The sequence below is a fragment of the Mytilus trossulus genome, chromosome 3, assembly GCF_036588685.1.
Source record: "Mytilus trossulus isolate FHL-02 chromosome 3, PNRI_Mtr1.1.1.hap1, whole genome shotgun sequence".
Taxonomy (NCBI): domain Eukaryota; kingdom Metazoa; phylum Mollusca; class Bivalvia; order Mytilida; family Mytilidae; genus Mytilus; species Mytilus trossulus.
Genome location: NC_086375.1, coordinates 81,436,633 through 81,450,211, shown reverse-complemented (window position 1 = coordinate 81,450,211; position 13,579 = coordinate 81,436,633). Strand labels below are relative to the sequence as shown.

The following is a 13,579-nucleotide window of genomic DNA, read 5'->3' as shown; positions in this document are numbered from 1 at the left end:
CAAATACTGTAAAAAGTAAAATCACAGTAATACTGAACTTAGAGAGGAAAATCTAATCGGAATGTCAATAAGCACATGGCAAAATCAAATAACAAAACACATCAAAAACGAATGGACAAGAACTGTCATGTAAGCAATTGATCGTGGCTCTGATGTATGGAATGCTTGCAAGATATGCATGTCTGACTGATTGCATGCGACCTTTTTCATTAGAAAATAGTATTTTTAAATCTCAAATATAATACGCAATCCTGCTACTTTATTTTTTAAATTAAATAACTTTAAGTGTACATGTCTGTCTGGTATACTATATGACCTTGATTGCATTTTCATGGTTCATTGATCAATCATAAATTTTCATAATTGTCAGTTTTTTCTCTCGGATACTATCAGCAACTGAACAGGCCTACATTTAGCATGTTAGTGTTCGGTACGATTTTAAGGTAAATGTGAGAGTCTGGAATGGTTCATTGGACCATGACCTCATTTACAGAATTCATTGACAAAGCTAATTTTATTGTGATACTTGTAGTAAAACCTTCATATTACAGACTTTCAATAATAATTAATCACTTATATCAGAGACATATATGTCTCTGCTTATATACAGCAGTCTAGATGTACCCTGTACCTTAACTCATGTAAATATGACAAACCAAGTAGTTACAATGGCAAGGCTGATTCTGAAAAGTGTAACAAAATGCTACATGAGGCGCAGCTTTATATGACCATATAGGCAGTGTTTTCCCTAGAGGGTTTATGCATGGTGGTACCCCCATACATTAATTTAGGCCCCCATCCTTCAAATCTTGAAATTCTTTATTACTCTATACAAGTCCCCATCCTTCAAAATTCATGCCCACCATCCATTCAGCCAATCCCACCATCCTTCAAAACATTTCTAGGGAAAACACTGATAGGTTGAACAAAAACAGTTGAAGCAAGTATGGACATATAAAAAAGAAGATGTGGTATGATTGCCAATGAGACAACTATCCATAAAAGACCAAAATGACACAAACATTAACAACTATAGGTCACTGTACGGCCTTCAACAATGAGCAAAGCCCATACCGCATAGTCAGCTATAAAAGGCCCCGATAAGACAATGTAAAACAATTCAAAAGATAAAATTAACGGCCTTATTTATGTAAAAAAAAACAAATATGCAACACATTAACAAACGACAACCACTGAATAACACTCCATTGAAGATTGATATAACTCCAATTTGTTAATGTATTTTACAAATATTTACCACAGCACAAGTTTTTGATAGAATACAGTGGCTGATCTAAAATTTTCATAAGTGATTCCCTATATAACCAACCAAAATATTTCTGAAAAAGGGGGGCCCCTCCCCCCTAAATCCACCTCTGGAATGGTTTGGTAAAAAATACCCTGAAAATATTGGAATTTGGACTTTGCCTATTGTGGTCCAATATCCAATTCTAAAAGCACTTTAAATTCAGCATATCCAAGATTGAAGAAAACCAATATTTACATTTGTTTATTAATAAGTGGGCAACATTAGCAAAGCTTTAAAAATCTCCATAAAGGAAATTTATAAGTGATGAACCTCTTCAAGGATCAACTGTCCTCAACTTTAATTACTCAAACATATACTACAAAGTTTTATATTTACACCTTTGTATAGAAACTATTTTGTTTCAAATATATACTACATTGTACTTTCCTGTACGTTCTTTTTTGAACAGGCCCAATTTGATGATGCAACATATCACAAAGTTTAACCAAATTGTTTTTTGCATAGAACTCTGCTAAAGTCGGAGCTAGGGGTTGTCTTACACTTGCAGTGAGGTAGTTTGTTTTCTATGTTATGAAAGGCCTCACTGAGTTGAAGAAAAGTGATGAAGACTTTCCCATTGCTTTTTTGTGTTTTTTTATGCAGTGCATGTACTGATTTTGTGTCTTGGATTGATACCCTATATCCTTTGCTTTTCTTTTAGTTAATGTTGTTGATAATAGGAAACCTTTTATTAAATTACTAATTTGTTGCTATTTTTAAATTGTTACATGTGGGATACAGATGGATGTGTATAGTGGTTACTTGAAACCAGACAATGACTGAAGTTTTAAAGCATATTGTGACTTTGGGTGATGGGAAAAAGGAGAAAATGCATAGGATTATAGTTTTAAGTAGTTGGGATGTTATTTTAATCAGATTTGAATGGTTTATCATTAAATTGTGGTTTGAGTTATTTCCCTTTGAACAGTGGAAATTGTTTCAAGGTACAGTCATTCTAGTATACTTTTGACTCTATTAACCTTGAAGTCATTGCAACAGAAGAATTTAAAGTTTAATCTTCAGCATTATACCCCAAATATACACATAAAGAAGTCCAACAAAATTCAATTTAGGAAAACTAAAAAATCATCATTTTAAAATTCCTATGGAGATTTGCATTGAAATGGGAGATAACTCTGCAAAAGAGTCAGAAATATCAATAAAAAATTATACAAAATTATAACTTTACTGCTTCTATTCAACAGAATGATTTAATTCTTGATATTTTATCTGTTTTTATAGTAAAACAAACAACTCTTTAGGTGTTTAAATATCTTTTTATCAAGCTACGACCTAGATTTTTATAATTCATTAGTTGACCATTTATTAGATTTTCAGCATGTCAAGTTAAAGAATCTCAAATTTAATAAAACAAAACAGAATATATTCTTCTTTTTGTGGTTATAAATTTTCTTTAAACAATGAAGATGCTGAACAAATACAATTTACAGATATAACCATTACCAAATATTCAACAATTTTCCATTTGTAATTGGCACAACTCTAGAAAATATAGTGCATTCCCAAATTTTAATTTTGACCTGTATTTTGTGGTAATAAGCATTGTGTACAAGTTTTATAGCACTTGGTTGAGACAAAAAAAGTAAGAGAATGCCGAATGGAAATGAAAAATTCAGAGATTTTTACATTTTTAAAGGGGCATAACTCTAGACCAGTTGAAGGAACACCACCAAAATTCAAACTTGATCTGTGTTTTGTAGTCATAAGCATTGTGTAAAAGTTGCATACCATTTGGTTGGGACAAACTAAAGTTTTAGAATGGAAACAAAAAATCAGTATTTTTTGTTTGTTTGTAAAGGGGCACAACTCTAAAAGGGTTAAAATGATGTCACCAAAATTCATGCTTGATCTGTGTTTTGTGGTAATAAGCATTGTAATATGTATATGTTTTATAACATTTGGTTAAGGCAAAGTGAAGTTAGAGTTTGGAATCCCAACTTTGGGACCTACCGACAAAGGTAAAACTTAATGCACAGAGAGGAGTCATAAGAAGTATAATATGAAATAGAAAGTGTACAACACATTTAATAAAACTCATTATCGATCTATCAACTTTATATTTGTCTCTTTTAAACAACTGACATGTCCTCCACATAACATACTAATTAGCTCTCTCTTTCTTTTAAAACTGAAATGAAAACAATGAATAATAATTTAATATATGTATAATGCTATTTTGATCATGGAGCCAAATCAAAATATAAGAAACATGCATGAATGCATGAATTTTCACATGTATTGTAGTTTTTCTTTTTTCAATATTGTTTATATCAGAAAGAAATGTTCAAACAGTTAGGTCTTGACTGCATTGCGGTAAAACCAAAGACGGCAATGTGATGGAAAGATAACTTCTTTTGTACAATGTAATCTTTAGTTTTGTATGTACTCTTTTTCTTCGAGTAGAGATTTGAATTTTCTCTTGATATCTTCTGCCACATGTGGAGCAGGATCTGCTTACCCTTCCATAGCACCTGTGATCACCCCTGCTTTTTGGAGAGGTTTTGTGTAGCTCAGTTTTAATCTTTCTGTTTATATTTTTTGTGTACAAATGATTGTCTATTTGTCTTCTTCTTTTTAAGTCATGGCATCACAAAGTAAATGTAAAAGAGACAGCAACCTGAATACACAAATACCCAAAAGTCATCTAGATGCAGATAAGACATTTATTTTTTTTTGTCAATTTTCAAGGGACACAACCATTGTCTGGCTTGTATTTCAACGCAAAATTTCATTTTGAAATGCTTCTGACAGCATTGAATTTACTGTATTTGTAGTGATAACAAACAGTCTCTGGATTGGAATCAACAATGGAATTTAGATTTTAATACACTGAAAATTGAAATGAATTATAATCTATGAAAATAGAGGGTTAGATCAAGAAATACTGCTTTAAACATCTAAAGTTTAGACAACAACAAATCAATACAGTTTCCGTATTGTTTAACCAGATGCTCTGCAGGGCACAGCTTTATATGACTGCAGTGGTCGAACCATGAACAGTTTGAGCAAGTATGGACACAATATTCAAGCGTGATACTTATTCCAAAAATGTTCAAAGATATTTACCCCAAACTGACACCTAGTCTTCCCTTCATAATATGGAACCTTGTGGTACAATGTCAAAGAGATCCATACAGTTAAACATAAGTTATAGCCCTGAAACTTCAAAAATGCTTGTTTTTGGCCCTTAATTCCTAGACTGTTTGCCCCATAACCCTTAAAAATAAATCCCAATCTTCTTCTTCATGGTATGAACATTATGGTACAACTTCAGAGTAATTGAAATACTTATACACCACTTATTGTCATAGACTAGATAAATGTAGGTTTAGGGCCCCCAATTCTTAAACCAATGGGATCATAACCCCCAAAATCAATCCCAACCTTCCTTTTGTGATTATAAACATTGTGTTAAAATTTTATTGATTTCTTTTTACTTATACTTAAGTTATTATCTGGAAACTACCCGTCTTCTGACAACGCTGACGACAATGATGACGCCAACTTTTGCAATCTTGAAACATTTCCCTGAATTTTTCTCCTTAGGTTATTGAGCTATGTTGTACATATATAGCCCTAATTTTACAGCCAGCAACATACTGTTTATTCAAGAAAAAATTGCTGACAAAAATCACTTTTGATCTTACCTTGACTTTACCAAATCTTTCCCAGTCCATTTTTCTATTTGTTTTATTCCAAATGTATATATTGAAACACATTCCTAAACCTGCAATGATGTGTACAAGATAGTACATTACTTTCTCTCTTGGCTTGAAAAAGAATACTTCAATACCGGCATCATTCTGTTTCTACAATTCATAAACAATATCAATTACATGTACCGGTAGCCTTGAATAATAAATAACATGAATTGTGATATATACATGATTTTTTTTTCCTAACTTGAAGGTCAATGAAATGTAACTCTAATACAGAGATCAAGGTCAGATCAAATTTAGAACTGAAAAGCAAATATGTAGCTCTTTTCTTAACAGTCGACATCCACTTTGTGTTCTTGTTTTTCTAGTAACTGTAGTATCTATCTCATGATGAACTAAGGTTTTTAACTGATTTTTATACACTGTACTTATATTGTATGTAATGTTACACCACTGTATAAGTTATATGTGTCTGTTCTTAGTCAGGAACATGTCATTCAGTGGTTGTTGTACATGTTTGATGCTGTGTTACATTTTTGTTTTTTGTTCATTATTTTGTACATAAATTAGACTGCAAGAGTTCTCACGTGAAATGCATTACATTTGTCATTTCTGAGACTTTAATAGCCGACATTGCAGTACAGACTTTGCTCTTTTTCATAGGATTTATGGTGACTTCTTCATCATTTAGTCTATTGCTGAGAGTTGTCTCATTAGCAATCATACAACATCTTCATTTTTATATTTTTTTAATTTTCATAAAATTCCATACTATTACAGGTTGGACAAAATTATTTATATCTCAAACCAGATGCTTCGCAGGGCGTAGCTTTATACGACCGCAGAGGTTGAACCCTGAACGGTTGGGGCAAGTATGGACACAACATTCAAGCTGGATTCAGCTCTAAATTTGGATTGTGATTAAATAGTTGACACAGCATAGGTTTCTGACACAGAATGAATGTGTTCTAATGAACTTAAATTTTTGTTTTCTCTTAGAGCAATTCACTATGCTGTTCAATATTAATCCTCTCAAAAAAATGTTTGAAGAAATTTTCTTTTTATTTATGAAATTTCAAATGAGAAAAATTGAACCCAAATTTTTTAATCACATCCCCCTTTCCCTTATTCCAAAACTAATCTCAATTAAAATATTCTAATGGAGTTTGCAACAATAACTACTCATTTAAATACATCATAAAATATTAAGATGTAAAAAACTGCTTGTTATCACTGAATGGTAAAGATTATTTAAATTTATCAGTTGGTAGTAAAAAGTGAATATACATTGTATATTGTATATAACAAAGATTTAAGTTGATTCTGGACAAAGAAAGATAACTCCAATTAAAAGAAAATCTTGCAATAAGATATTTCTTGCTTACTATTTTGGACAAAGAAAGATAACTCTAATTAAAAAAAAAATTGCTATTTCACAATATTGTGAAATTAGATATTTCTTGCCATTGCACAATACTGTGCAATTGAAAAGACTTGCTATTCCACAATACTTAATATAATAATTTTAGATCCTGATTTGGACCAACTTGAAAACTGGGCCCATAATCAAAAATCTAAGTACATGTTTAGATTCAGCATATCAAAGAAGCCCAAGAATTTAATTTTTGTTAAAATCAAACTTAGTTTAATTTTGGACTCTTTGGACCTTAATGTAGGCCAATTTGAAAACGGGACCAAAAATGAAGAATCTACATACACAGTTAGATTTGGCATATCAAAGAACCCCATTTATTCAATTTTTGATGAAATCAAAAAAGTTTAATTTTGGACCCCGATTTGGGCCAACTTGAAAACTGGGCCAATAATACAAAATCTAAGTTCATTTTTAGATTCAGCATATCAAAGAACCCCAAGGATTCAATTTTTGTTAAAATCAAACTGAGTTTAATTTTGGACCCTTTGGACCTTAATGTAGACCAATTTGAAAACGGGACCAAAAGTTAAGAATCTACATACACAGTTAGATTCGGCATATCAAAGAACCCCAATTATTCAATTTTGATGAAATCAAACAAAGTTTAATTTTGGACCCTTTGGGCCCCTTTTTCCTAAACTGTTGGGACCAAAACTCCCAAAATCAATACCAACTTTCCTTTTATGGTCATTAACCTTGTGTTTAAATTTCATAGATTTCTATTTACTTAAACCAAAGTTATTGTGCGAAAACCCAGAATAATGCTTATTTGGGCCCTTATTTGGCCCCTAATTCCTAAACTATCGAAACCAAAACTCCCAAAATCAATCCCAACCTTTCTTTTGTGGTCATCAACCTTGTGTCAAAATTTCATAGATTTCTATTAACTTAAACTAAAGTTATAGTGCGAAAACCAAGAAATTGCTTATTTGGGCCCTTTTTGGCCCCTAATTCCTAAAATGTTGGGACCAAAACTCCCAAAATCAATACCAATCTTCCTTTTATGGTCATAAACCTTGTGTTAAAATTTCATAGATTTCTATTCACTTTTACTAAAGTTAGAGTGCGAAAACTAAAAGTATTCGGACGACGACGACGACGCCAACGTGATAGCAATAAACGACGAAAATATTTTCAAAATTTGCGGTCGTATAAAAAACTTAACCACAGACTTAACCTATATCTTAATACTGAAAACTGAAGTCATGTTTTTAGCGACATAAACAATACAGTCTAAACAAAAAATAAACCTACTATATTAAATAGAACTTCGTCTTTCCTTTTCCTGTGTACTTTGTTTCTGTACCTGTGCCATGCGTTTGTGGTAATACCTGTTGCAAAACCATTTTCAAATGTATCAGTCACACTATAAGAGGTACTACTTTCTCTTGTTTGTGGCTGTGTAGAGGCAGCTGCTTTTGGTGTTATTTTAGGTAAAACATAGGCCTGTACTCCCTGAAAAAAATTAATTGCATAGCTATACTACTGATTATTTCTATTGATGATTTATATTTTAGATGTTTATCAGGGATCCAAAACTTCCACAATATGATCATGCAAAAGACTCACCAATGTTAATAGTGAGCTATTTTCAGAGAATACTCTAATCTGTCAAAATTTTAATATAAATTCCAAGACACATTTTTAAACTACATGTAAATACTCTAATGATGATTGTGGCCTGGTTTAGCTGAATTTGTCTATGTAGTTTCAGAGGAGAAGATTTTATTAAAGATTACAATTAATTATCAAAAATTGACTATAAAGGACATTAACTCTTGAATAAACAATTTTGGTCTTGTCTTTTTTTTAAGTTCTTAATTTGCTGAACTGGAATGCTTTATTATTATAATTATATTCATTTTAGTTCTTACTTTGCTGAACTGTAATGCTTTATTAATATAATTCTATTCAGTAACAATAACACAGTAAAATAATAAACGAACTTTAAAATTCTTTTCATGATTTACAATAGTCTATTTGCCAATTCCCGTAACTGACCCTGTTATTAGAGATGCCTTTTTTTGTTGTCTCCCTTATAAGGGACTAAATTTTTATTGACAATGGAGAGCTAGGGGAAAGAGCAAATTTACCTGTGCGTAATGTGAGTAACCTTTAAGTTTTTAAAATCTTTTAATTACATTTATTTGTTGTTTAGCTATATATTTTTGTCACTAGAAGTTATTTTTCATGAAAAATTAGTTAAACCATCAATACAAAACTTTAAACTTATCATGCTTTACATTGGAAAAAGCCAATTCTGTCCGGTATGAACCCAGTCTATAATTGACAAAGGGAAGTAATTTGTTGAAAAACTGAGTACACCGTGTATCATCGTACAGCGGATATAGGTACTAACCAAGCGGCTGTGAGCGATTTTGATCTAGCATGGTAACGAAAAATCTATGTTTTGTTCACATAATATCAGTATGTACTTCAATCTAAACATAATTGCTGTTTTAAGAAATGATTTTGTTGATTTTTGTTGATTTAGGTTGATGATTAGAGATGTCCTATTATTTTCCCAAAACAAGAGGGATTACTAAAAGCATGTGCAAATACTTGTAAAAGAAGTTGGCCCTCGTCTAATCAGATATAATTTTATATTTATTGCAACTCTTTTTCTGATAGAAGGTCAATGTGTGTGTGTAGTAAGTATAGCTGTTTCAATAATTGGCATTGAAATCTTTCATACATAAGTTATTTTTCGATATTTTATACCTAAAGAAGTGTTGTGTACAGTGTTTAGCTGACCACATAAATCTTTATGTACGGTTCAAAGTTGTTGTACACCGTACACAAAATCTTTATTTTCATACTCGTTTATTACCCAAAAGGTTTCAAGGAATGAGTAATTACAGGTTGGTTTATGATTGGTAACTATTACTTTTGTCCTGTATTAGGTTTCTTTCTGATAAAACATGTAAACAGGGGCGGATTTAGGCGGGGGCGTGGCGGGCGTGCGCCCCCCCTAAAATTTGCAAAGCATGGGTTGACTTCAACATATTTGAGTATCAGAAGAGATCATTCGATCTTTTTTAACATTTAAAAAATATAAAACAGTCAGATTCAACGTGATTACTAACCAAGTGACCTACGCTTTATTAAAGTTCTATAAATAATTTCAAAGGAAGGTGTCAAATGTGAGCCTCAGCTTCGTTTGATGACAAATATAATAGGTTTTTACGTAGCAGTTAAAGATAAAAACAAATGTTGCATTGTATTTGCGGTTTTTATAATCAATTTGTTTGATAATCGAAGTTCCAAAACATCCCTTACTCACTTTCACAATTTCGTCATGACACGGTCAAGAAAACAGTCGGCAGGTGAAATTCTTTTATAATATCCGTAATGAAAGATAGAAATACTGTTTCAAGCGAAAGGTTAGTTTTTTAATTGTATCTCTGTGTTTATATTTATTTCTCACTTGCAACCTAAATATTTAGCCGAATTCTGTACCGTATTACTGTATGCTGGGGATCCCAAGAAAATAAATATAACTGCGTAAATGCATCTCATTCTGATTTTAGTTTTTTGTGGCGAACACAGTTAAGTCTGGCACGACCTTCGAAAATCAAAAAAGTAAAAAATAGATAGTATGAAAGGACAATTAAAAATCGCTGGTAAAAGTAGAAGTTTTTATTTGAAAAATATATGGGTCAGGTGAGCAATTGTGATCTGTCTCGTCTCACTTTGCGTCCGTCTGTCCGCCCGTCTCTCTGTAGATTGTTGTCAGGTATGGATTAAGGCGGCTTTAGCTTCAAACTTTAATTCCTCGCTAATTTTAACACACAATATTTCGAGATATCTACATTTCACCTCTTTAGAAGAATATTTCAATAATTTTAACTAAAAAAACCTCCAAAATTTTTTCGCCTCGCTCCGCTCGGCGAAAATAAAAATTTGCGCCCCCCCTAACTTGAAATACTGGATCCGCCCCTGGTAAATGTCTCAACAACTGTATCAAAATTGAAAGTTGGTGTTGACATTCACAACTATTTGCGTATGAACAAGTTAATTGTTCTTACTAGAATATCAAAATTGTATTATAAATAAGAAAAAATGGATGCGAAAATTATTTGGGAGCAGGAATTTTAAATGTTGAGAAATGTACATTGAATATTTATAAAGCAAAATAAATATTTTCATTACCGTGTAAGGTCAAAATCGATCATGCCCGCTTGTTTGTACCTATATCTGGTGTACTGATGATACACGGTGGGGCTTAAATTAAAACCTTGTTTGTTTGCAGTTTACCGACCGACCCTTGAAAATCCTCCCGACTGTGAAAATTTTATTGCTTTAAATTTGAAGAATTTTTTTTTAATACCTCTATTGACTCGATCCGGAACTTTGTGTCCTTTCCGGAAATGATTCAAAGTCTGGGTCAATTACGCATTTCAAGTTCGGTTTTTCTTAGCTTCCCGGCAAGCCTTCATGTGACCATTTAATGATAAAGCACATGGAAATTGTTTACAGGTATCCATGAAGTCACGGAGGAGTACTTTACGCTGTCGTCTCGTGTCAATTTTAAGACAAATAACAAACAAAAAAGTTTATTAGTAAACTGTTTATACAGATACAGGCACATGTAATGATTTGTGATGATATCATTGACGATGATGCAGCAGATATTCATAACTGACACAATAACCATTCTGTCTCAAACAAATCCGGTTCAGAATCTATGGAGCCTGGCTTTATGGAACCAATTTCAGTGGTTAAATAATTTGACAGCAGCTTGAAGTATGGCATATTTTCTACAAATCGTTGTGAAGACGACAAAGATGAAACCACTCCTCCCTGACTCAAATCTTCATGGATATCTGTAAACACGCCTGTACTGAGGATGGGCTCATTTGAAATGTTAATGGTTATAGATCATGCCAAGTCAATAAGAAGCAACCCTAACTACACAAAGATGTAGAGAAAATGAATGGTTAGCTTGAAAAATAAATATACTCTCTCTATATTAAATCTATCTTCGATTGCAATGAGTATGCTCCTTTAGGATAAGGGGGGCTGCCCCACTCATTGCAATTATTCTCTTTCTTACAATATTACATATATACATGTACCCAAACTGTGTGGCCTGTGTGAATTCAATTAAAACATGTCCTTAGGAGCTATGCTGCCAATTTTTTTTATGCATTAAAAACATTTCAGTACAGACCATTTACTTTTAATGGGGTGCTATGGTTTTCACCCAAACCTTAGATTTCTTTGGTTTTCATTAAAGCCTGGCAAAAATATAACCTTATCACATATAATTAAATATTATTAGAAATATGTAAACAGTCGGATGTCTGAATACTTTTTTATCAAGTTGCCTTTTTTTCAATTGAGGAAGATTCAATGGTAATTTTTTTTTATTAAAAATACACTCTTTAATAATTGTCTTATAAATCTATATATACATTTTTCTGATGAAAATACTCTACTCATGAAAACATTCTAGTCAAGAAGCATACATGTCTGAATATATATTTCTTTAAAACAGTTCTAGTCATAATGACATTCCTTGTTTATAAGTGTTCCAGTATTTAATAATTATACCATATTTTATGTCATAAATTGGATAATGGCACTATGTTAAAGTTTCAGTTTTGGTTAAAAAGTTTTTTATCTGAAAATGCCTGTTCATTTGATGTTGGTTTTCAGCATGTCAAGTGTTTGTTGTTTTAAAAAGGTTTTTTTTCTTCTCAAGAAACTTGGTTTAATGTAACTGCTTGTTTAAACTGTATTTTGGCTGATAAAATAAAATATTTTTCCTACCTACCTACCCTTCAGTCTGAAGGTACAGTCGGAAAACTGCAAACAAACATATTTTTAAGGTTGGCCTGGTGTAACTACAGAATCAAATTGATAATTGGCAAAAGAGTTTACAAAAAGTGTGAGTTCTCATGATTTCACCTCAAAAATGTTGCATAGGACTGACAGAGTTTTAGTATTTTTCATACATTTTTTTTTTAGATTACTAGTGAGGATCAGCAGATTTTCTTTAGGGACCACCAGGGGAAAAAAGATTTCGCAAATTCTGCAGGTGGCTACAAGTGGACATTTTGTATGATACAGGAACATTATTTTTATTAATTCCAAGCCGACTTGTTTACCTAAGAAAAAAGTTTTTATTATTAATCATGTTAATCCATCAAAGACAAGTATTACAACTATCAGAGAGAATAATATGTCATTGAACAATTAATGCTGAGCTCCAAAACAAGCCATCAGCCATTAATTATTTCCATGTGTTTTCATAAATTTCAAAAATACATGCAGTATACTGCTAGACCAATTAATTATGATGTCTTGGAAGGCTATTTTAAATTTTTGCTTTGACGTCTTCCTGTGATGTAAGGTGTCAAAGAAAATAATATATAAGAGCCTTTCAAGATGTCATAATTTATTTGGACTAATATACCGAATAAATCAAATAAGTTTATTAAACTCTAAATATTAATATATATATTTTTTTTTTAAGTAGGTATAACGAACCTTATATCATATAGTATATGGGTGAACATGTTACCATAATTATTTGTAGTCCAAATAATTATGACGTTTTGAAAGGCTATTATATATTTTTGATGTAAGGCGTCAAAGAAAAAAAATATAATAGCCTTTCTAGACGACCTAATTATTTGGACTAACTTCCCCTTGTAAACAATTTTCAGATTGGGCCGAATGAGTTGTGCCGGAACCACTTGGGCCGAAACGACTTGAGAAGGATCAACTCGAGTCAAGATAGACATGAAACTTAAAGCAAGGAAAACGTATTCGGCCACACTATACTGAAACTTGGCGAAAGCCGGAAAAGGATTTTGTTTTTAATAAATTGATTTTCTCAGTCTGACATCATGTGTGTTCATTGAAACCCTGTTCCTTTGTCCTATGGCTATGAAGGAGAAAATCCAAAGAGCAATAACCACAATAAGTAATTAAATTTCAACCTGTGGTCTGTATGCTGCAAGTTGAGATGACGATACCAGTCTTCCACTCAGTTGAGAAAATCGGTAGGCCATTCTGTCTGAGTACGATATGAGTGACCTTCAGTTATACGACCTCTTGAAATCTCGTTGAAATCTCGGACAGGTGCTCTTCCGCTGTTCGTGTTGATTGTGTTGCTATGCGCTGTTAACACAACGGAAGACAGAA

At 32.2% G+C, this 13,579-nt stretch overlaps 1 protein-coding gene across 1 annotated transcript; it reads right to left on the bottom strand.

The window, feature by feature from the left end:
* Positions 1 to 3,335: 3,335 nt before the first annotated feature.
* On the bottom strand, positions 3,336 to 13,534 carry LOC134712611 (uncharacterized). The gene is made up of 4 exons (XM_063574338.1): positions 13,375 to 13,534; positions 7,679 to 7,879; positions 4,978 to 5,139; positions 3,336 to 3,458 (listed from the first exon to the last, which is right to left on the bottom strand). The coding sequence occupies exons 1-4, from the start codon at positions 13,444 to 13,446 to the stop codon at positions 3,453 to 3,455; spliced, it is 441 nt and encodes a 146-aa protein (XP_063430408.1). The 5' UTR covers positions 13,447 to 13,534; the 3' UTR covers positions 3,336 to 3,452.
* Between the last annotated feature and the right edge of the window lie 45 nt (positions 13,535 to 13,579).